Source organism: Talpa europaea (genome assembly GCF_964194135.1).
Source record: "Talpa europaea genome assembly, chromosome: 10".
Taxonomy (NCBI): Eukaryota; Metazoa; Chordata; class Mammalia; order Eulipotyphla; family Talpidae; genus Talpa; species Talpa europaea.
In genome coordinates this window covers 79,122,147-79,146,407 of record NC_140077.1, presented here as the reverse complement: position 1 = coordinate 79,146,407, position 24,261 = coordinate 79,122,147, and the positions used below count along the sequence as shown (strand labels likewise).

The following is a 24,261-nucleotide window of genomic DNA, read 5'->3' as shown; positions in this document are numbered from 1 at the left end:
ATTTTTTTAATTTTTTTATCTTTCTATGAATTTAAAATTTTTTCTTTAGTATGGTTTAGCAATTGTTTATTTACTCCTATGTGCTTTACTTTTGATCCATTATAATCTAACTCTTAAAATTATATCTTCTGAGTGTTTTAACTTATGCATAGAAATAATAAAGTTGATTTTCTTTGTAATTTTTTTTAAGATTTATTTATTTATGCAAGCACTGGGGTACAGGCCAAAGGCACGGGAGGGTAAGAGAATTCACCAGAGACAGAGCAGGGAGCAAAACAGGCAGAAGGACCGAAATACACTACTGAGGGGAGCAGCAGGAGAGACAGGAGAGGTCTGCCACACCATGTGGGACTTTCGCTGGCCGGCTGGGATCAAACCCGCAATGCGGAGGCTGAGGACAGCTTCACAGTGCGGCGCTCAACCGCCTGCGCCACCAGGGAGGCCTAGAAGACTTCCTTTAAAACATGAAATCAGAAAAGAATAGCTGCTATTATCACTTCTATTTGACAATGTTCTGGAAACATTAAAACAATGTTTTAATGGGTGGGTGAGACAGGGGAGGTCTGCTGCACCATGTGGGTAGCTCCCTGGGCAGGGATTGATCTTGTGCTGCAGTGGCTGCGAATAGCTTCATAGGTTGCGTCTTAACTCCCTGCCCCACCAAGGAGATCCAGTTATAACCTTTTAAAGAACAGAATAACGTATCAAAAAATTGTCATATAAAACAAAAAAGTTCAGGGACTCCCCTGGTGGTGCAGGCAGTTGAGCGCCATGCTGTGAAGCTATCCGCTGCCTCTGCAGTGCCGGTTTGATCCCGGCCGGCCGGCGAGGGTCCCACATGGCACAGCAGATCTCTCCTGTCGTGCCATCTGCTCTCCTCAGCAGTGTACTCTGGTCAATCTGCATGTTCTGTTCCTTGCTCTGTCTCTGGTGAATCCTCTCACTCCCTGCATCTCTGGCCTGTACCCCAGCTCTTGTCTGCATAAATAAATCTTTAAAAAAATGTATTTTAATGATTTTTAACTTTTGAGAACTTAGTTCACTTTCATTTTATGAGTACTGAGATAGATGAGTTGATCCATAATTTTGCTCTTATTCACCCCTTTCCCCCCTTATTTTTCTAACTTCTATATTTTGGATTTTTTTTTCTTCACATCATCTTTTCTGTTTTTGAAATTATACACTCTATCTTTATTCTCTTTGTGGTTATCATGGAAATTTAGTAAGCATATCAAACTAAATTCAGGGTTTATTCTATAGTTCTTCCCTCCTTCAAACAGTACAAAATTATTAAATTCCTTAATTCTGCATATTCCTTTCCTCACTAACATCATACTATAGGTCATTATTTACATTTTATATAGCAGTATTTTTATTTTTTTATTTATTTTATTTTTTAAAGATTTATTTATTTATACAAGAACTGGGGTACAGGTCAGAGGCACGGGAGGATGAGAGAATTCACCAGAGAGAGCGGGGAGCAGAACAGGTGGACGGACCGAAGACACTGCTGAGGGGAGTAGCAGGCGAGGCAGGAGAGGCTGCCATGCCATGTGGGTTTCTCCCTGGCTGGCCGGGAATCAAACCCATGCTGCAAAGGCTGCGGACAGCTTCACAGCGCTGCGCTCAACCCACTGTGCCACCGGGGAGGTCTTTTTGTTGGCCAGAGGTGTGGGGGGTGAGAGGATTCACCAGACACAGAGTGGGGAACAGAACAGGCAAATTTACTGAAATACACTGCTGAGGAGAGCAGCAGGTGAGACAGGAGAGGACTGCTGCACCATGTGGGTTAGTTCCCTGGCAGGGGTCACCCTGGCATGAGGTGGTCGGTGAAAGTGGTAGCACTAATACTTAAATCCCAGGCCACCAAGGAGGCCACTTCCTGTAGTGTGTTTTTATCATCTCCTTATGGTAACTATTCTAAATTTAAAGATTAGTTTGCTCTAATATACAAATATAGGTTGACAGATTTTATCACATTTTGAAACTACTATGCTATTGTTTCTAATTTATATTTCTGATTTCAAGTCTCAATTATTCTCATTGTAATTTTTGACTCGATAAGCTGCCTTTTATCTCTGTTTTTAAGATCTTCTCTTTGATTTAAATTGTTCTACACATTCACCATGATAATAACTAGTGCCATTTTATTTTCCCACTTGGGATTCATTGTACTTTTTGAATCCGGGAATTTGTGTCTTCTATCAGTTACAGGAAAAAATTGTAGTTAACAAATTCTCACTTTGGTTGTGCTTATTCTGCTCTTAACACACTCATTGAATTTTTAATGTTAGCTACTCTTGTCTTCATTTTAATTTCCATTTATAATAATTGTCATTCCATTCGGTCTGATATTTAGAAATATTTTACATTGTTTCTCATTTTTTCAATTCTAATTTTTAAATAAAAAAGTCTTAGATAATCATTTCACATTCTCTAACCCAAAAATCCATTATTGGGAGATTCAGTTGCCTAACTATACCATTTGTTATTTGTGCTTGCTGTTGCAACGATGTCTTGTAATTTTGGATTGTAGAATCATTCAGCAGGACATTTTCTGTAGGGTCTAGGATTGAAGTTTAATCTCTCTAGAGATGATTTATTTCTCTTGTTTTAATTCTGTCATGCAAACAGGGGTTTTGCTAACTTAGAACAAATTCTTTTCTTTTCCTGACTTGGATTTTTACTGGACTAAATTGATAAAATATACTGAATTGTGACCCCTCCCAAATTTAGTTGAAGTCATAATGCCCAATAAGACTGTTTTGTAGATAGAACTTTAGAGGATATTAGGGCTAAGTGAGGTGATAAATGCAATGATGGGTGTCCTTGTAAGAGAAAGCGACAGACTCAGGAAGGAGAAGGTGGTCATCAGCAAGTCACAGAGAGATATAAGGAGGAACCAAACCCAACGATATCTTCATCTTGGAACATTATCCTCTAGAATACTGAGAACATAAGTTTTTGTTGGTTAAACCGTCCAGTCCATTTTATTATGCCAGCCCTAGACAACTAATAAAAGAAGAAATAAAACTTTTAACATCTAATTGAGGTATGGCCACACCTCTCATTACAAATGTTCAGGGTAGTCTAGGCAGACACAGATAAGTTCCCTGCCTTCTCCCACTACTAATTTCTACTGGCAGATAGATTTGTTGTATATGTCCCCACTCACTAAGGGCAGGGCTGTGAATAAGTTGAATTAAGTGCCTTAGTGGCTTCATCGTAATCCTGACCCTGACAAAAGATATAGTTCTTTGAGAGTCTCAATTTTAGAACAGAATCTTGGCTCACATCACTCAAGTGGAACAAGTCAAAGTCTATGTCCTGACTCCATTCAGCTACTCAAACTCAAGCATCATGGTTATCAAGATTGACAAGTTTCTGGGCCTCCCCTGGAGGCGCAGGCGGTTGAGCGCCTCACTGTGAAGCTGTCCGCAGCCTCCGCAGCGCCAGTTCCATCTCGGCAGGCCAGGGAGGTTCCATATGGTGTGGCAGACCTCTCCTGTCTCACCTGCTGCTCCCCTCAGCAGTGTATTTCTTCAGTCTGCCTGTTCTGTTCCCCGCTCTGACTCTGGTGAATCCTCTCACCCTCCCACAAATCTGGCCTGTACCCAGGTTCTTGTATGTATGGATAAATGAATAAATCTTTAAAAAAAAAATTGACAAGTTTCTCAAGGTTAACAGTAATGCCAGCTAGAAACTACCACTTTCAGTTTTCAGTTTGGGGTACCTAGACTTGCCTGCTTTTCCAGGACGAACTATGCATTAAAAATATAGTCTTAGGGCCTCCCTGGTGGTGCAGCGGTTGAGTGCTGAGTTGCGAGGCTGCCTGCGGCCTCTGCGGCGCCGGTTCGATCCCCGGTTGCTCTCCGGCCACGGCAGGAGGGTCCCGCATGGCGCGCAGACCTCTCCTGCCGCCCGCTGCTGCCACGTCCTTCGGTCCTTCTGCCTGCTCCCCGCTCTGGCTCTGGTGAATTCTCTCATCCTCCTGCGCTTCTGACTGTACCCAGTGCTTGTATAAAATAAATAAAAATAAGTCTTTTAATATATATATATATAGTCTTATTTTTCCATTTATATTTTTCAGTTAGGGATTTTTTAAGAATAGAACCGAAGTTCTCCTTAACTTGTTAGAATATAAGAAAGACTTTCCCACAAATCTCCCTGCAGTATTTCCCCTGCACTCCAATGGGCAGGAGTTTGCATAAATCTATCAATGCAGGATAAATGGGATTTCCTTGATTGTCTTAGATTACTCAGAATTTATCTCAGGGAACAAAGTAGGTGAGTTGGACAATGAAACCAATTTGGGGAATAGGGAGGGAATAACTATTGTGGAAACAAAACAACATGCCTGCAATATGGATAGTTTAGGGGAGAGAGAGTAGATTAGTCTGACCAGTATAAAGTGCTTGCCCTAGAAAGTTATAGGCCACAAGACTAGAAAGGTGTTTCAGGGGTCAAAATGTGGGAGTACCATACAAGCCTCGTTAATGAGTTCATATTTTATCCTACATGTGAAGTTGTGACATTGAGGGTTCTCAAACCAGAAAATGACATTAAATACAGTGTGTTGGTACCATCATATTGACAACAGTGTTAAGAATTAGTTGGGGGGGGGCGGGCCTCCCCGATGGCGCAGCGGTTGAGCGCTGGGTTGCGAAGCTCCCTGCGGCCTCTGCGGCGCCCGCTGCTCCCCTCAGCAGTGTACTTCGGTCCTTCTGCCTGTTCTGCTCCCTGCTCTGGCTCTGGTGAATTCTCTCACCCTCCCGCGCTTCTGACCGTACCCAGTGCATGTATAAACAAACAAACAAACAAACAAATAAATAAAATACGTGCCTCTTTAAAAAAATTGTAAAAAAAAAAAAAGAATTAGTTGGGGGAGGAAGAGACTGACTAAAGGCGGTAATTATAATTTAGAAGTCTTTTGCAGCAATTTAGGCATGAAGTGACAATGACCTAAATCAGCCTGGATTACAATAGAAATTCAAAAGAAGTAAAACACATTATCAGACAGCAAGGAACTAAATTTGAAGATTGAATTGGATATATGACAAAAAATGCAGATTTAGTTATATTATATAGTGTGATAAAGATCAGAGGACTTAATCAGATTATCAGGTTTCAGTCCCAAATCTGCCATTCCTGGGTAGGAACTTTGGACAAATCACTAATTATCTTTGATCCTCAGTTCCCACAGTTGTAAAAATAGAGACAATTACATATTTACTATCTTAAAATATTCAGATAATTAAATGATATAGGGTTTCTGAATATATTTTGAATATTGTATAAGACTATGTAAATGGTTTTTTGAAGCAGCTCTATCATATACAAGGATTTGGGTTGGGTGTTGCAACAGAAACTACAAGATATGACTTCGTTCTTTCAGGTCAATATTGGCACAAGGGAGACATCCTTATTTAAGAGGGGTCTTCGGGCCTCCCTGGTGGTGCAAGGGATTAAGCACAGCGCTGTGAAGCTGTCCGCAGCCTCTGCAGCATGAGTTTGATCCTGGGCCAGGGAGCTGCCCACATGGCGCAGCAGACCTCTCCTGTCTCGCCTGCTGCTCCCCTCAGCAGTGTATTTCAGTCAATCCATCTGTTCTGTTTCCCACTCTATCTCTGGTGAATCCTCTCACCGCCCCCCACCTCTGGGCTATACCCCAGTTCTTGTATGCACAAAATAAAAAAAAATCTTTAAAAAAAAAAAAAGAGGGGTCTTCACCTAGGAGTCAATCAGAGAAGCAAGGACGGGGTTGGAAACAATTCCCAAACACATCTAAGTGAGGCAATGGCTAGTGAAGGAAGCCATTTCCAGGACAAGGTGGTTAAATACCTTTGGTGAAGTTAGAAGTTGTATACTATCAAAAATAGTGATACCAAATGATGAAAGGAGATGGATTCCTGAATCATTACTTGAAAGTGAGCTGACCAGAAACATCCTCAACCGGTTTTAAGTAAGAAATAAACCTTCATTGTATAAAGTCACTGAGAACTTGGTATTGTTGGTTATAGCAGTTAGCTTGCTTTGGCTGAAATAATGGGTTTAAGAGAATTTTTGTTAATCACTGATGTTCATCCAATACTTACTGTCTTAAACCAATAACCATTTTATTTGATTGTGACTGTGGGCAGCAATTTGGGCAAACTCTTTGCAGGCATTCTTCTGGTCTCCCCAGGAACAGCTCATGCAGCCATATTCAGCTGACAAACTGACAGAGGCTGGAATGTCTAAGATGGCTGTTCTACTGATCTGGCAGTGGGTGCAGGCTGTCAGTAAGGGTGCCTTAATTTTCCTCCATAAGACTTCTGCAGAAGCCTCATGTGGGCTGGTTTACATCATGGTCCCAATATGGCTAAAAAGGGGAAGACCCAATACACAAATGTTTTTTAAGCAGCTGCTTGTGTCATTTTTGTTAAAGTCACTCTGGCCAATGCAAGTAGCATCACCAAGTCCCATTTCAAGTGGGAATTGGTGGAAGGAGATACAAAGGAGATAAAAAAATCACAATGTTGGGGCTCCCCTGGTGGTGCAGCAGTTGAGCGCAGCGCTGATTCGTTCCCCGGCCACCGGTGAGGGTCCCACAAAAAAAAAAAAAAAAAAGAAACACAATGTGAGGAATATGAGTATGTGGATGGTAGGTAGATCCTGAATGAAGTAAAAATATTTTGTCAGGCTTAAAACAACAATGTACTCTCCAACACTTTGGAGAGTCCAAAATTTAGATGTTCTTCTTCTGGGGGCTCTAAGAGAAAATGTGAAAACCTTTACCAAAGTTTTCGTTTTTCAGCTTTAAGAGATAAGATTGAGAAATAAAAATTTTATATATTTAAGATGTAAAACATAATTTTTGGTGAAGTATGCAATATGATTATTTGATGTATATACATTATAAAATGATTGATTACCATAATCAAGTTAATTTACAATCTTACTTCACATAATCCTGCCTTGTGTGCATGTGTCGTTGTGTGTGTGTAGAGAAAATACTTAAGATCTACTCTTGACAAATGTCAAATATACGATACAGTATTATTAACTATAGTCACCACCCTGTAGCTCTCCAGAATTTATTCATCTTAAAACTGAAAGCTTGTAAACTTTTACCAACATTTCTGCATTTTCCTCCAGCCTCCAGTTCCTGGAAACCATTTCTATTTTAAGAATTCAACTTTTTAAAATCCCACATAAAAGTTAGATCATGTAGTACCTGTCTTCCTGTGCATGGCTTATTTCATTAACATATTGTCCTTCACATTCATCCTTGTTGACACAAATGGCAGTATATCCTTTTTTTTTGGGGGGGGGGGGACCCTCGCCGGCAGCCTGGGAACGAACTGCCACTACAGAGGCTGCAGGCAGCCTGGCAGCCCAGCACTCAACTGCTGCACCACCAGGGAAGGCCCAGTATATCCTTCTTTTTATGAGTGAACAATATTCTATTCATAGATTTCTTAGATAATGCTTGACTAATGCTGCAATGAGACTGGGAGTACAGACACTGCTTCCAGATACTGATAAATCCAAATGATAAATCCAAATGATTTATACCCAGAAGTGGGATTGAGGGATATTACAGCAATTCTATTTTTAATTTTTTGAGGAATTCCCATACTTTTTCCAAAATGTCTATACCAATGTACATTCCTACCAGCAAAATACAAGGTTTCTCTTTTCTCCGCACACTTGTCATCTCTTGCCTTTTTTGACAGTCATTCTAGCATGTCTGAGGCAACATCTCATTATGGATTGATTTGCACTTTTCTAATAATTTGTGGTGCTGAATATCTTTTTATACACCAATTGGCCATTATTATGTCTTCTTTAGAAAAATGCCTATTCATGTCCTTGGCCATTTCTTAATTGGTTTGATTTTTTGTTATTGAGTTGTATGAATTCTCTCTATATTTTGGATATTAACTCCTACTCAGATATATGGCAAATATTTTCTCCCATTTTATAGGTTGCCTTTTCAATTTGTTGATTATCCCCTTTGCTGTGCAGATTTTTATTTTGATGCAGGTATTTCTTTTAATTAATTGAAAGAGCTGTCTCGTTATGCAGACATCTGAAAAATGTTGTCATTTATTAGTAAAAATCAATTATCATTCAACCAAGCTAAGTCTCATGTCATAAAGGATTGATGCTAAAACAGACAATTGAACACCTAAGTAGCTGCAGGCTAATGCACAATAGGACAGAAAACCCAAAATGGCTTAATAACACCAGCTAACATGTATAAGCCTGACACCTATATACAATATCTCTTATAACTGAGTTCTGAATTATGATTCATATCCTACAGAGAAGAAAACCCAAGCTTTGAAAGTTTAAACAATTTCAATGTCACATAACTAGTAAGTAAATAGATACAACATCAGGTCTGTATGTCTTCAAAGACAATGTTCTTTTCACACACCATGATACACTCAAGGATTTATTCATTCATTGAATTGTGAATCAGGCATTGTTCCTAACAGAGGAATAAAGTGGTTGGCAGAATATATATAGTTCTACTATCATAGAACTACTGGATGAATGACCCAATTATATTCCAGATGTTTCACTATTGCAAAGCTCACAACACAAGCAGAGCAGTATTGTTTTGCAGTGCTTAATTAGCCATGAGGCTTTTATTTTCCTCTTCTTGTTGGTCCCACAATGTGAACAATTAACAACAATGCTATCCAAAATAAGCCATTGAGAAATATCATCAGAGAGAGCAAATAGTATTGGTGATGTCCTTCCAGAATTGTACAAATGTGACAATTCACCCAGCAATCTTACAGTTTAACTGCACACAGAAGATTCACATTCCACAGGATTTAAAAGATGCATCCATTTTACACCTGTAGAAAACCTAAAGGGGCTGTGTGTGCTATGTTGATCACTGAGGCATTTCACTCGTGCCCACCGCTGGGAAGATATGAACATGTATCCTACTCAGTAGAGTAGTCATACATGTCAATGTCATGGATATTTGACCTGAAACTCAGTGTGCCTTTCATTCCAGTCATGGAACAGTGGTCATGCTTTTCTCCCTCAGGCGGCAGCAAGAGTACAGAGAATGCTCTGATTTGTATGTTGTATTTATGGCCTTAACCAAGATCTTTTTACAACTGTTTTGGTATGTGGGAAATCCTACAAAGCACTGGCTCCCCATATCATTTTAAAAGCATAACACTATCTGCCTATTGTAATAATTTTGAAATGGAATGAAAACCCCATTTTTTTAAATTTTATTTATTTTTTTTGAAAACCCCAATTTTTTTTTAGCAATGTTCTTTCTGGGGATTACAGTGTTTACATGGAATATACATAAAGTAGATTTCATTTTTAATACTTGCATAACAAAAGGACTAGAGGTAATTAGTCTGGATATTTCATGTGACAGTCATTGTATATGTGGAGTTTATAATTGGAATGATTGTGCATGGTTAAGAAGGCTTACTTCACTGTCACATAAACTTACTTGGTTTGAAATGCAACCCATCCATACACTTACCATTAATTCAATGACAGTGTGGGGGAACTTACCAAATAAGCTGCCAAATAAAATTGCAGTTACCTTGTTATCTTATACTGTGTTTCAAACAATAGCCTGAGAACAGTTAATGTGTTGCTAAAATCCATTATTGATCCCAACCCATAATATACTAGGGGCAAATGCATTTGCTATCATTTCTTTTTTTTTTTTAAGATTTATTTATTTATGCATACAAGAACTAGGGTACAGGCCAGAGGCGCAGGGGGTAGAGAGGCTTCACCAGAGACAGAATGGGGAACAGAACAGACAGACTGACTGAAATACACTGCTGAGGGGAGCAGCAGGCCAGACAGGAAACATCTGCTGCACCATGTGGTTAGCTCCCTGGCCAACTGGGGATCAAACTCCTGCTGCAGAGGCTGTGGATTGCTTGACAGTGCTGTGCTTAACCCTTTGCACCACCGGGGAGGCCCCTTGCTATCATTTCTTTACAAAGCCATTCAGATGTGGGGTTTTGCTACCATTAACCATTCATCTACTCATTTCCTATGTACATGTGCTACTAGAGACACAAAGATATTGCAGACAGTCTTTACCTTAAAGATCTCACAATCTGGCTTTAACATGAACTCATAAACGTAAAACCAGGTATTAAGCAAGTGCAGATGTAGGGACAGGCCCTGGAATTCTGGGAGAACTAAGGTGGTGTGCCCAGTCCAGTCTGCAGAAGGGATCAGGGAACAATGAGCAAAGTGAAATCAGAGGCCCTGTACTAGAAGAGGTAACATTTAGAATAAAGTTTTATGGACAATGTAATACCACTATGTAAAGATGAGGGATATTTTTGTCAGAATAAAAAGCACACACAGAGTATGGATTATAAGTCTCCAATACTTAGCAGAGAACACTGATACAGAGTAGGTCCTCATTATTTATTATTTACATCAGTGAACCATTCTGTTCTAGTTGTCATCATGAGGAAAGAAATGGTAATGAACTGAACTAGAACCATGGTAGAAGAAAAGCGGAGGGGGGCAACTTGAGTCATTGCTAAGTAAAACAGGTAGGACTCAGCATATACCTGGATGGGAAGCTGTGGGAAGAGTTTAGGATCCCTCTAAGGTCTCTGAATTTGCTGTGCCTTTAAAATAGAAAATACACAGGGGGGCCTCCTCTGGTGGCACAGGCAGTTGAGCACCATGCTGTGAAGATGTGGGCAGCCTCTGCAGTGCCAGCTGGCCGGCAAGGGTCCCACAGGGTGCAGCAGACCTCTCCTGTCTCGCCCCCTGCTCCCTTCAGTAGTGTATTTCGTCAGTCTGCCTGTTCTGTTCTCACTCTTCCAGCGAATCTGGCCTGTACCTGGCTTCTTGTATAAATAAATAAATAAATCTTAAAAAAAAAGAAAAAGAAAATACACAGGGAAGGAAGCTTTCAAAGGATGTGGTGAGTTTGGAGTATGTGTCCAGCAGGATGGACACTCAGCTGTGTTGTGTGCACCAGCATTGACCCTCATGCAGAGTCAGGGTCAGCAGCATGGAGGCCAAAGACTAAAAACATAAGCAGAGATAAAATCACTTGGGAAAGCACTATCCAATGAGAAGAACTGAAAGCTGCTGAAAAGGGTTAAATGATTGGCCACTTGAAAGCTGCATGGAGTTTAATCAGACAAGTATTATATAAGGGTGCTGGATTTAAGGTGGCAGTGGGGGTAGAAGTCGGATACTATTCATCAAACACTGTGTGAGAGGATGGAAGAGGAGATAAATGACTAGATCACCCCGCATTGTATAGCCCATCTATAGCTTGCCCAAAAGAGCAAACACAAAATGAAAGCCAAATACAGTTCCGCTCTGGGTATGCAGCACTGGTGAAGTAGCATCCCTTGTGAAGTCAGCAGGGATTTGCTGAGCTTGCAAATAGAAGTGGTTAGAATTCCCAGTGGAATTTTCTAAGACTAGTTCTCTGAAACAAAGTGTGCTATTGGATGTCCGATTAAATGAAACAAAGATTCCCTATAGGCAACCTTACGGGCATGTAACATTTGCTCTCAATCATAAGAATTGATAGTGAAAATGCACTCTACACCTGCATGTCATGTCCTAACCATTCAGCTATTTGAAAATCATCAAATACATAAATCAGTGTCCAAAAAGAACCATGCTAAACATTCAGTACATGGACAAGAAATCTGTGGTTAGCTCTGTGACTCGACACTAATTTGTCCGTTAACAGCATGACACATTCATAATCCATTAAAAGATAACACTTCAAGTAGATTAGAGGCAGAATTTCAGGGTCTTAGATCAGATAATTTGATCATGTATGCCTCTGTCTTGTCAGTAAAATAGACCAATGCTACTTAATAAATATAGTTGAGTAAGACTTCAGGTTAGCATCCTTATCAGTTTTTAAAAAGCATTTATTTGCGGGGGCCTCCTTGGTGGCACAAGGGTTAAGATGCAACCTAGCTCCACAGCCACTGCAATCTGCAGCCACTGCAGCACGAGTTCAATTCCCGGCCAACCAGGGAGCAACCCACATGGCGAAGCAGACCTCTCCTGACTTGCCCACTGCTTCCCTTAGCAGTGTACTTCGGTCAGTCTGCCTGTTCTGTTCCCCACTCTGTCTCTGGTGAATCCTTTCACCCCCCCACACCTCTGGCCTGTACCCCAGCTCTTGTATGCATAAATAAATCTTAAAAAAATATTTATTTGCAACAATTAATCAATATTGTCAAATCTTCATTATGTACAAAATGTTAATTTTAAAATCTCATACAGAATTTTCATTTAGTAGTGAAGAAAATCTATTGCGCATGAAGTAACAGTGACTCCTTTATCCATTAAAAAATTATTTACTATGTGTCACTGTCCTATGTATAGAAGTACAGAATGGTCCGTGGAGCCACAAAAATGAAAATGATATATTCCTTATTGTGTTGTCCACGACCTCCTGAGATAACAATGCCCCCCAAAAAATATTACTGTGTATAAGAAGCTAAAATAGAGCAAATAATTTTGGAAGGTTAAAGGAAGGATGTCTAAAGAGCAACCAGAGGAACAACAAAAAATGTTTTAAATGATAAGCAATCAAATATTCAATACCAAAAGGACTGGATGGGCAGGTGGAATTTATTTTGCCTGTGCAAGTCACACATAGCAGACCTTGTTAACTGTGCCCCAGCATTAATACAGGTCATCCTCAGCCATGGTTTGGGAGGGGTTGGGGAAGTGTACGGATGGTGTCCCAGGCATGGGTCCTGATGGCTTAAGTATAACCTACACTTATGAATATTGGCTCAAGAATGGACACACGATGAAGAGATGGCTGTGAGGACCTCAGGAGGTGGGACACAAAAAACTTTTTGTCCAGGAGCTTGTCCAAGGATGGGAAGATGGCTATTTTCAGCCACCTTTCACCAAAGAAAGAAAGTCTGCCTGAACAGGGAATTGGCACAGAAGGGGCAGAGTTTTTAAAAGATTTTTAAAGATTTATTTTAAAGATTTATTTATTCATGCATACAAAAACTAGGGTACAGGCCAGATGTGCGGGAGGGTGAAAGGACTCACCAGAGACAGAGCAGGGAACAGAACAGGGCAGACTGACTAAAATACACTGCTAAGGGGAGCAGCAGGTGAGACAGGAAAGGTCTGCCCCACCATGTGGGTAGCATCCTGGCTGGCCAGGGATCGAACCCATGCTGCAGAGGCTGCAGGCAGCTTCACAGTACTGCATTCAACCACCTGCACCATCAGGGGAGCCCCAGTAAATAAATCTTTAAAAAAAAAAGATTCGGGGTTGTTTGTGAAGTCCATCTTGCCACCAAGAAGAGGTATAACGTACCTATTTAAAAATACATTTCTCTGAACTCCCATCACCATAACTTGCATGTTTAATATCAACATAAACATCTCAAATAATGGGAAGGATTATAAAATGAATCCTGTATCTGTTACATGAAGAGATAGACACAAACCAACTCTTTCCAGAGCAAATATAGTTATATAAAAGTTTTGTAAATAAAGGCCTTAATTACCATTCTAAGGTAGAACATTGTGCCCACACTTTCATACACTTCTGTCTATTGTGAGCAGAGAGAAAATGAGAAGAAATGAGCACAGGCTAGAATAAGGTAATGGTCAAACCCTAAAGACTCTTTTAAAACAAGAGACATAATGAGTTCCCTGATGTTAAAAGACAGATTTTTAATGTCTGAAAATCAAAGGAAAACTGGAGGAGTCAGATAGTCCAATGTCTAAATAACACTGTTCTTAAATTATCAAGTATTTGGAAATATACATACGTTAGTACAGATACTTTCCTAAAGTATCTAGTATAGAATGCTAATTTTAAAAATCTTATAGAATTTTTCCAGAGTAGTGAAGATACTTTGCTATGTCTCAATTATACAGATTTTCAGCTTTGATTACATGATAGATAAACACATATCTATAAGAATGCACGCCTGGGGCCTCCCTGGTAGATCCTCTCACTCCTCGTACCTCTGGCCTGTATCCCAGGGATTAAGGATTAAGTGCTAGGGATTAAGTCTCAATGCTATCATTGCTATTGCCTGAGTTCAATCCCAGCCAGGGAGCTGACCCACATATGGCACAGCAGACCTCTCCTGTCTCACTCACCCACTGTCTCCTCAGCAGTGTATTTCAGTAAATCTGCCTGTTCTGCTCCCCACTCTGTCTCTAGGGAATCTTCTCATTCCCTCCCCATCCCCTCCCCCCACCCCACCTCTGGTCTACACCCCAGTTCTTCTAAGCAAAAAAAAAAAAATGCTTACACAAATAACATGACATGATTAGTACAAAACAGTTTTCTCGGCCTATAGGCCTTAATTAATCAGGATAATTTTTAGACCTGGAAATGGAAGAGATAAAGTATCTGATTAATTCAGTGATCTGTCTTCACAAGTAATCTAAAAATCATGTTTACATTTTTTTAGTTACTATTTTTATTTTTTAAAAATACTTATTTATGCATAGAAGAACTGGGGTATAGCCAGAGATGTGGAAAGTGAAAGGATTCACCAGAGACAGAGTGCGGAGCAGAATGGGCAGATTTACTGAAATATGCTGCTAAGGAGAGCAGCAGGTGAGACAGGACAGGTCTGCAGCACTATATGTGGATTAGCTCCTTGGCTGGAGATCAAACTCAGGTCGTGGTGGTGATAGAGCTGAGACAACCCCTTTACCACCAGGGAGGCCCTAATTACTATTTTTATTTTGAAATTATTTCAGACTTATAGGAAATTACAAAGATAGTACAGGTACCACATACCCTCATCCAGTTTTCCCCAATGATTACATCTTATATACTCAGAGTATAATTTCAAAACCAGGAATTTGACATTGGAAGGAGGTATGTATGGTTCTATGATATCTTGGCACATGTGTACACTCATGTAACCATCAAGATCAGGACACAGAACTATTCTATAACCCCAATGAGCTCCCATGCCAACCCCTTTATAGTCACAAACCCCTCTCATCCACATCAAAACAGAAGTTCCCAGTAACAATACTTTTTCTAAATAAGTTAACTCTTTATTTTCTATTTGAATTTAGGCCAATCAATTTCATTTGGTAAAATTCTGTCCCAAATTTTTGAATTAATGTCATGACCTATTAATAGGTCCTAATCCTCACTTTTAAAAACCATGCAAAAAAACACTGAACTTTCACACGTATTTTTTTATTCAAGAATTTCGTTGGCAAAAATAAACAGAAAACCAGACTTACGGTGAATTCACATTACTTTTTCTAATCACAGTTGCACATTTTTTGGTCATCTCAAATTGGGTCCCATCTTTCCATTGCGTTCCCTAGATTCCCTCCTTGGCCTTCCAGGTTTTAATCTCTTTGCTCAGATCACCAGTTTCCCCATCTTGATAACTAATTCAACACAAAGGAAATAGATATGCAACATTAAGCCACTTACAAGATCTGTAAGAGACCAATAGGGACCTTTCAAATAGGACCTAAGAAACCCCAAATTTAACTACAGTGTTGATCTTTGATGCATATAGTATAAAAGGGGTGGTGGTCTAGGTGGCTTAGTCATCCTTCCCCTGTACAACTAAAGGACCCACTTGTCTTCAGGGATCAGGTCTTGCCATCAGTTCTTCAATACTAAAGAACACTAACAAAATTGCTACTTTCAACCTTCTTTTCTCTAATACTTAGGCTGGAAGTAATGCTACCTTAATTCTAACACCTGGCTTTACCTCCTGGTTTATGCCAACCCTTAAATTCAATTTTGGGGGAGTATCAGGACAACTTACATCCTTCAGGCAAGAAATAATCTTATTAACAGTTTAGATTTCGCAAATACTTAGCAACCTGAGAACATTACCTTTTCTTATTCAGTGTGCGATTTCACTTTTGGTTCTCCTTTTGGGTGGGACCAAAGAACCAATTCATGAACGGTTTTATTTATTGCTAGCACCATTTCCTGAAAACACTGTGTTTTCTGGATAGGCCCAAGCTGGTTACTAACTAATAGAGACTTTTGATCACTTTCTGGCACTGGAGCAACTGGGGCGATTTTGTCGCCTGACCCCAAGTCTAAAATAACAGGAGAAAAAAAAATGCCCACTTTCCATCTCCGACAAAAAGTATACTCGGAATTTCGGTGCAGACACCTGGAAACGGCACATTCTTTCCGTCCCCGTATCTTGTCTGCGCTTCACCAGCTGCCTTAAAAGTCCATGCTGTTCCCGCAGCGGGGTAGGGGACGGACGCGTCCTGCTCGGGCCCTGCGCCCTTCACCAGCCGCCTTGGCAAGGCCCAGCGGGTCGGAGGCCCAGGCCCGGCGGGGCGGCCGCGCCCCGGGGACCCGCGGCGCACCCAGGCCCGCGATCGCCGCCCTCCGGCCCTGCGACGGGCGCTCCGCCCCCCACCGGCCGGGGCGGCCATGGCGGCCAGGCTGGTCCCCGCGTGGGCCCGCGCCGCGCTCGGAAGGCCACGTCCCGCCGCCCCGCCACCCAAACCCCTATGGGTCCGAGCAGGGTTCCGACAGCACCTCAGCTTAACACGCGGCTCCGCTTCCGAGGGAGCCCGCCCCGGGCCCCGCTCTCCGCGCAGGCCCGAGCGCGCGGGTAGGCGTCCGGCCCGCGAAGAGTTAACCGCCGCGGAGCGGAGGATCGCGGAGCTGCACGCGGCCGCCTGCGCGGTGAGGCCCCTCCTGCCCGCGCCCAACCTCGCCCTCACCCCCCCCGCCCCTCCCGCCCCACCGCCGCGCACCCCAGCCCGGCCCCCCGGCGGCTCGGGTCCGAGCGCCTGCGCAACCCGGGCCCTGCCAGCGCCCGGAGGCCGCGGGCCCGGCCAGAGGTCCTGGGCGCCCGCGGCGCAGCCTCTGGCCTCTACGCGCCACACGCGTCTCGCGTCGACCTTTCGCTGGAAAACTGGTCCCTGTTTCCTGTTCCGGGCAAAGGGTTTAACGTGTGTCTGTCCTGAGTTTGAGTGTGACCCTCAGCGTCCCGGTTAAATTCTGTTAGCAGCTTTTTTTTTTTTTTTTGGGGGGGGGGGTTTGTGTGTGTGTGTGTGTGTTACGTGTAAATGGAAGAACTGGGCAGTCACAGGAAAAGTAAGTTGTGTGTTCATCTGCATTATCAGATTGCTATTCAGTGATTTGACTAAAACAAAGCATTAACATTGTAAAATATATTTTAATTGTTGCTACCATCTTTTCCACCCTTCCTTCCATCCTAAATGAGCACAATTTCAAAAGAAACGAACATTAGGTGTTTACCTCCAACCTAGACGGTCTTGAGTTATGTGTTAGGGATTTGACAATTGCTTGTTAGTGCCAGTGTCAAGCCATGCATCTCTCCTTATGGTTTCCAACACCTCAGACTACATGAATTGAACAGTAGCATATTCATGTTTTTGTTGTCTTGAGAGAGCAAAGCTCTCTCGGATTGCCAGATAAATTGCCTTCAGAAACTATGAGAAGTAAAAGCTGTTAGTGATTTGAAAGTAAACTACTTAATAAACTGTGTATGACCAGTGCTTGACAGGACTATGTTCTCTGAGGTGGCTGGAGTCAGGGAGTAGGGCAGAAAACCATGAAGTGAACCATATAAATCTAGAAGATGAAGCAACAAGTTTCATTCTTTTTAGAGCAGACACCAGTAAAGACAGGCTCAGTCAGCCTGAGGAAGCAAAGACTCGCATACTCTTGAGTGAGAGTTAATGCCATAGGTGCAATGGCTGCCCAGACTCCATAAGTAAACCCAATAACAATATATTGTTTTTCTGTTTTGACAAACCAGAGCCACTCACAAGTGTTCCTTCCACACCTCAAGGCAGGAAGCTCCCTTACCTCTCTCTCTGTGCTGCTGTGTGTCACTGAACATCTCCCTCTGGAGTCAACCTGTCAGTGTCACTCCTGAGCATCTTTGTTGCCACCATTCCCTGAGGCTCCCTGACTGAGTTGTGCGTGCAGCCCACAAGCTCAGTTTCTCAGTAGCAGTGAAAAGCAGGAGGGCAGACAAAAAGCACAGAAACAATCTGTTAGGCTTCCAGGTTGCCGGATAAATTGCCTTCAGAAGCTATGAGAAGGGAAAAGAAAGTTGTTAACAGACTTGACAGTGTTTTTTTTTTTTTTTTGGTTGCTCTTCCAAGTCTCTAAACAGTCTTTGTAAATCAAGAAGTGAGACCTTGACAATGGGTCATTCCAGTGTTTAGTGGTCCTGGTTTCATGTAATCCTCTTCTGTGGTCCCAAAGGGCTTGTGACCCCCTTCTTAGACTGGCCTTGGGACTTATTTGCTATATTTCTGCTGCCCTGGCCTTGCTTTGCTGGAATACCTTAGAGTAGACCCAGACTTGAACTCTGTTGGCTCTTTTGTTCAACCATCAAGGGAAATAAATTGTTTATGGCACATACAAACAGGTATTTTAGAAGACTTTCAAGTCTCTTGTGTATTTTAATGAAAAGACTCTCTGTAAGAGTGATGGAGAGTGACAGTGAGGTACAAAAGATCTGCTAAAAAACAGAGAAAGTTCCTCCACAAAATTCCAGGGATAAGTAGTATCATGGACAAGGCACAAATGCACAGTAGACATTGCATTTTATACTTTGCCTTCACACAAAATGCTTGGGACGCTTTTTATTAAAGCCTGTTTCAATGTAGATAGACAATGTTTCTTTGACATTTGAAGGGGTATAGTAAAAGTTGCTTTTGCTCAAACTGGTGAAAGCATTGAGTGTTAAATGTTAAAAACAATACTCCCCCCACCTTTAAAAACCAAACTAACACTCCAAAAAAGGAAAATAGTGTAAAATGTGCAATGGAGTAACACATCATGAAGGTAAAGAAAAGTGTTCAATAATAGTGAAGGTAATACTTTTCTGGAAGAACTGTTGGTTTTGATTAGCACCTTTTCTGTAAGTTTCAATCATTACCCACATATTTTAAGTACTAAAATTGCAACTGCAACTTCTGAGTGAAAGTTCATTTTCAGCCTCTTAAGCTCTTAAAATCATCTAAATCACCTGTTATTAAACTTGTTACTTAGAAACTGAATGAAAAATACCTGAGAAGTAGCTACATAGTTATTGGTTATAGAGGGGTTCTTGTTTTTCCATCAACTTCTCATTTTTCTCAAACTATATATTTTCTCCTTGTGTCACATAAAGTTGGAGTGTGTCTAATATTGGAATGCATTCAGTCTTTAATTGCAAATGCCACTAAAATTGCTGGGTAGAAGTTTAATATTGTTTAAAGAAATTTTCACAGTATTTTATGAGTAGAAATTATGGTGAGGAGATATGATGAATATTGAGATTAATGAATTGTTTTATTTCATTACTCTTCAGGCTGGCCAGCTAACCTATGTGGATCCAGCTACTGGTTATGTGGTGCTCACTCAGCTCGCCCACTTACAGAGAGGAAAATGCTGCGGCTCTGCCTGCAGACACGTGAGTAGCAAATTCTCACATTACAGCAGTTTTCCGTGCTTCTGTAACTTTGTAAATACTGATTATTTGAAAAACAAGTCAAATAAAAAAGTCAATAGACCTGGAGTGCACATTTCACAAGCTACTTTAGTCAAGGACAATGAAGTCCTTAGGACCAACATAGGACCTTTAAAGTTAATGACATTTTGTAACATTTCACTGTGAGCATCAGTTCCTTGAAATGCTGTGATTTGAAATTCATGGGAGTTCTTTATTACCAGGAAACTTTTCATGAGGTTTCAAATAAGTCATGTTCACTAGGCAAGTACAAAGAGAGCAGGAAAAGAAATCTAGAATGTTGCAAACTAGATCCCAGAAAGCATATTTCTTCATTATTAGCTGAATAAATTGAAACTTGCCCAGTATTGAGATGGATTCCCTTTAAATGATAGTCATTTCCTTCCTTCCTTCCTTCCTTCCTTCCTTCCTTCCTTCCTTCCTTCCTTCCTTCCTTCCTTCCTTCCTTCCTTCCTTCCTTCCTTCCTTCCTTCCTTCCTTCCTTCCTTCCTTCCTCATCTTCCCTTTTTTCTTTGTCTCTGTCTCTCTCCCACCCTTACTTCCTTTCTTGTCTTTAACTATGAAATTAGCTATCTCAAACTTAGTGCTGTATACTTCCTAAAATGTATATTTCAGTTGATATGTCTTTCTGTTCTTCAATGATTAAAATGAACTATTTCTTCCCTATTTAGAGCAAAAATTAAATGGGAGTGAGTTCTTCTCAATAGCTTTATACAAGCATGCTTGTAAGGTAAATTGTTAGAGAATTAAGATTATAAACAGATTCTAATTAAGATTATATAATAACAGTGATCTGTTTACAGATTTTACTTTGTATGTTTTGGGGCAAAAGGTATTATTTCCTTTAGCTGACCACTTTATAATTAAGGAATAGACACTAAGTACATATATGAACTGTAACCAGTATTGAAAAATTAAGCTTGCACACTTTTATGTTCCTACCTGTGCCATTATGTTTCTAATCAAATGCATAAAAGCTTTACATAAATTGAGGACGTAAGGATTTTCTAAGAGTGGTTTTGACAGTAAAATTCTTAAAGCTGGAAGGATGCATTTAGGAAGTGATTCTTAGACCCTAATTAGGACCATTTGCCAGAGGTTGCCATTATTCTCCTCTCAGCCTGCAGGACCTGACAGATCAAATGATCTCCATAACATTACTAGCAGACTCTTTTTTTTAAATAATGAGAGTGTTGTAGTTTTTCAAGATGATTGTTAAATAATTCAATAATTATTTTTTTTATTTCTTCTAGTGTCCATATGGTCAAGTCAATGTTAAAGATTCATCTAAACGGAAGCATTTCAATTCGTATTTTTATGTTTGACAACAGTTTCATCTCTGTTCTCCATCTATTTGAGACTCTAAAAAATAAATAATTAAAACCTTAATCAAGAATTGTCCATTGTGCTGTTAGTATTTGAACACTAACTTAATCTTAAGCAGATATATTTTTAAAATGTCAATAAATGAAAAAGCTAGCAACTGTTTGTATGTTTCTGAAGTGGCACATCAATAGTTATCTTTCTTTACTTTTGCTTTATTATCAGACACATATGTTAAAGAAAGAAAATAATGACTGTTCCATTAAATAAATAGTAGCAATTGGGTCACATTAGTAGCTCTTGATTTTTCCTGTAGTCTAAATTCTCCTACTGTTTTCTCCTCAGTGTTAGCAACCCAAGGGAGGTTACTGGCAAATACAAGAGTTTGAATACATTCTTCATTTTATTTATTTTGAGTTATAAGGAGATTAATATAATGCTATATTATGCAGCCCATATGAGTGCACAAGAAGTGCCATTCTGTGTCAAGAAATGCTCTCATCTTCCATCTGTTCTCTCAATAAAATCTTTAAATCATTCTGTCTTGGATTCAGGCCATTTAAGAGACCTCCACTAGACTATTCTTTCTTCTCTTCCATTTTCCTGCTCCATTTTTTATGTCAAATCTGTCTAGGAATATTTTATTAATCTTTAGCCAGCCATCTACTGCTGTGGACATCAGTCTCCAAACTGGTGGGGAGCTCCCAAGGACTATTCTCTCCAAACTTTCTCTGCTTCCCTCAGAGAACAGTGCCTCCCCCACCCCCAATCCCCACATACCTGCCCCTCTCCCCCTGCCTTGAGATCTTTTTCTTGTCTGTGGAAGCTGTTTAGTAAAATGAAGCTGCTGTCCATTTGGAAGCCTGGCTTTCCTGCGAGCTGATCTTCAGCCTCCCCTCCCCCCACCTCCCGTGGAATCTGAATGGTTCTCCAACATCTCAGGCAGCTTCCTAGTCTCTGCCTGAAGCCTGTTGTAAGGGTTTTAAGGATCTTAAGCAATCAAGCAGCTGGTGACTTCTTCCATATAGTCCCTTTGAAATAAAAGCCCTTCTCAAATGTAAAACAAATGAAAAAATAATCAAGTAAGGTGCTATTTTCTTCCCTGATTGTGATTTCTTATGTTTCTTTTTAAGTCAACTATCAAATTGTTTTCCCAAATTAATGGCATTTTCAGTGCCCAAGTGCTGTCTGTGCTCTACCTGTGGTTCCCTAGTAGCACTGCCCTGGCCTCTCCTGGTGGTGTCCTCTGCAGAAATTAGTTTGAGGTTAATAGGAGAAAGGGATCTTCTGTGTGGTGGTAAAGAAAACAATCTTTCTAGAAAGGTTTTTGGACTCCTAGGAATCCATTTCCTTTCCATTCTTAGGTCAAGAAGCAACCAGCCAGCTCCAGATTTTCCACTAGATTTGATTATCACCAAGACCATTTCCCAGGTGGCACTTTCTTCAGCAATCCCAAGAGGGAGAAGAGAAAGAAGTGGAGTCTAAAATGGTTGTTTTTCTGGAACACAAGGGAAAGAGGAAAGGAAAATCATTTTGAAAGGGGGCCCTGATATAAGGCCGAGTTCTGAGAAAATCCTTTGGCATATGGAAATCTCTTTCCCTAGAGCTTCTTAGAGGTGGCTCTTTCCTCCTTCAGCCCCTTTCCTGTAGGAGGGAACTGGCCCAAAAGGAAAGACTCCGGATGTCTGCCATGGATGAACCTTCTGTGGACCTCAGTGATGGACCATTTTTCCTGGCAGAACTTCAAGACTTGCTGGTGACAGTAGCAAAAGAGGCACCGGTTGGAGGGAAGCAGAAGGGAGGGGCGCTCTTACTCTTTTCTGCATCTGGAGCCCGCCAGGCAAGGTCTGAAGTTCTCTGCTGTGGTTCTGGAGGGATGCTGTAACCACATGGCAGGGGTGGTGGCCGGGGCGTCTGCTCCCACATTAAACACAATATGGCCACATAAATGGGCCTCGCTGCCAGAGCTTCAAGCTATATTGTATTCGCACGTTGTAAAGTAAAAATCAGGTTTCTTATTGGATGTGTGTATACAAACACATGCGGATGCCCAGAAATAGAGACTCCCCCGTTTAATCAACTGTGGTACTGCTTCACTCTCAAGGTTTCTGGAGACTCCTGCCACAAAGGCCCCATAAATCAAGGAAGACAGATTTCTACATTGTTTGTAACAGGGAGAGAGCCAGCAGAAACTGGGGGATCTTGTAGGGGGATAGATTCCTGAGCCGCAGGTCTTCAATTAGCAGGGAAAGGTCCTGTGCTCTCTTGTCCTCTCAGCAGGTGGGTTGCCCCGGGCACACTCTCCTCCCTTCAGAAGCCACTTTGGTCCCACTGATTATGCAGAGCAAGGAAGGAAAAGGCTTCCATTTTTTCCCCCCAAGTGAGACACAGGACTTCCAACCTGATGTGTGTGGAACCGAAGGGGCAGCAAGAAGGCAAAATGTTCCCTGAGCCCTGCACTGGTCTTTGTTCAACCGCAGTGTTTCTTGTCCTAAACGTTCACAAGCCTCTTCCACATCCTGGCTGATCCACCAGAACCAGCAAGGCATAAGTAGACAAGGGGGTTCACTGCCAGGCAAATGGCAATCAGCATGTTGCCTTCCTGTGAGCACTTTGGGACCACCTCGCAACCTGGCTAGCCCAGAAGGAACTTCCCCCTCCACTCCATGCCAACACCTGCCATTTCATCTTGTTGCCTTAGGACAAAACCTCTGGTGTGTGGACTGGACCACTGGCATGGTGGAGGATTTAAAGCTTGGTTCTATTTTTGTCCTATCCTGCAGGAATTAAAGGGAGCTTACAGTTGCCAAAAGCATCCCCTTCCTTTGGAAAAAAGTCAGAGGGACATACACACACACTCATAGGGGGAAGTAGGGAGGCAAAGAGGGAAAGCGAGAGGGAGAGAGAGAGAATTAGTTTTGGGGGTGCCAGTATCCTCCTGTGAGCCTCATGTGGAGAACCTGTTTTCTGACCATGTAACTCTCTTTACCTAAGACTGGGTCGTCCCTGGAATATCCAACATCCCCAGGATTTCTGGATGCCTTGCTGTATGATGGGGTGCCCTCCCCACCCCCACCCTGCCAAGTTGACCCTTGCCCCCCAAACAGATTCACGCTTGAGTTCATGACACAGACCTCCACACTCGTGCCCCGCCCCCTTGATTATGGCTGTAAGAGTGTAACTCGGGCATCTTGGGTTTTAGGGAGATTGGGAGGTTTGTGACGATGGCATCTTCCTACCTAAAATTTGTATTTTAAAGTGTGATCTTCAACGAGCACTGCAGTGCGTGGGTGCGCTTGTGTATGCTTTTACCAAATACCTAAAATGGTTTGTGATCCCAAAGAAGACGAAAACTTTGAACAGGCATGCATGAGAACACCGAAGCCCTTTTTGGGTCTGTGTCGCCGTCGGTCCTTTCCAGGACCTCAGCAGCGCACACAGAAGCTGAACC

The 24,261-nt window shown here is 41.5% G+C and overlaps 1 protein-coding gene across 1 annotated transcript; it reads left to right on the top strand.

Annotated features, from left to right (window-relative positions):
- Positions 1 to 16,420: 16,420 nt before the first annotated feature.
- On the top strand, positions 16,421 to 20,812 carry LOC311178443 (uncharacterized protein C1orf53; the record flags this gene model as incomplete). The annotated part of the gene is made up of 3 exons (XM_084245037.1): positions 16,421 to 16,678; positions 19,329 to 19,430; positions 20,741 to 20,812. 3 exons carry the CDS (start codon positions 16,421 to 16,423, stop codon positions 20,810 to 20,812), a joined length of 432 nt encoding a protein of 143 aa, XP_084101163.1.
- Between the last annotated feature and the right edge of the window lie 3,449 nt (positions 20,813 to 24,261).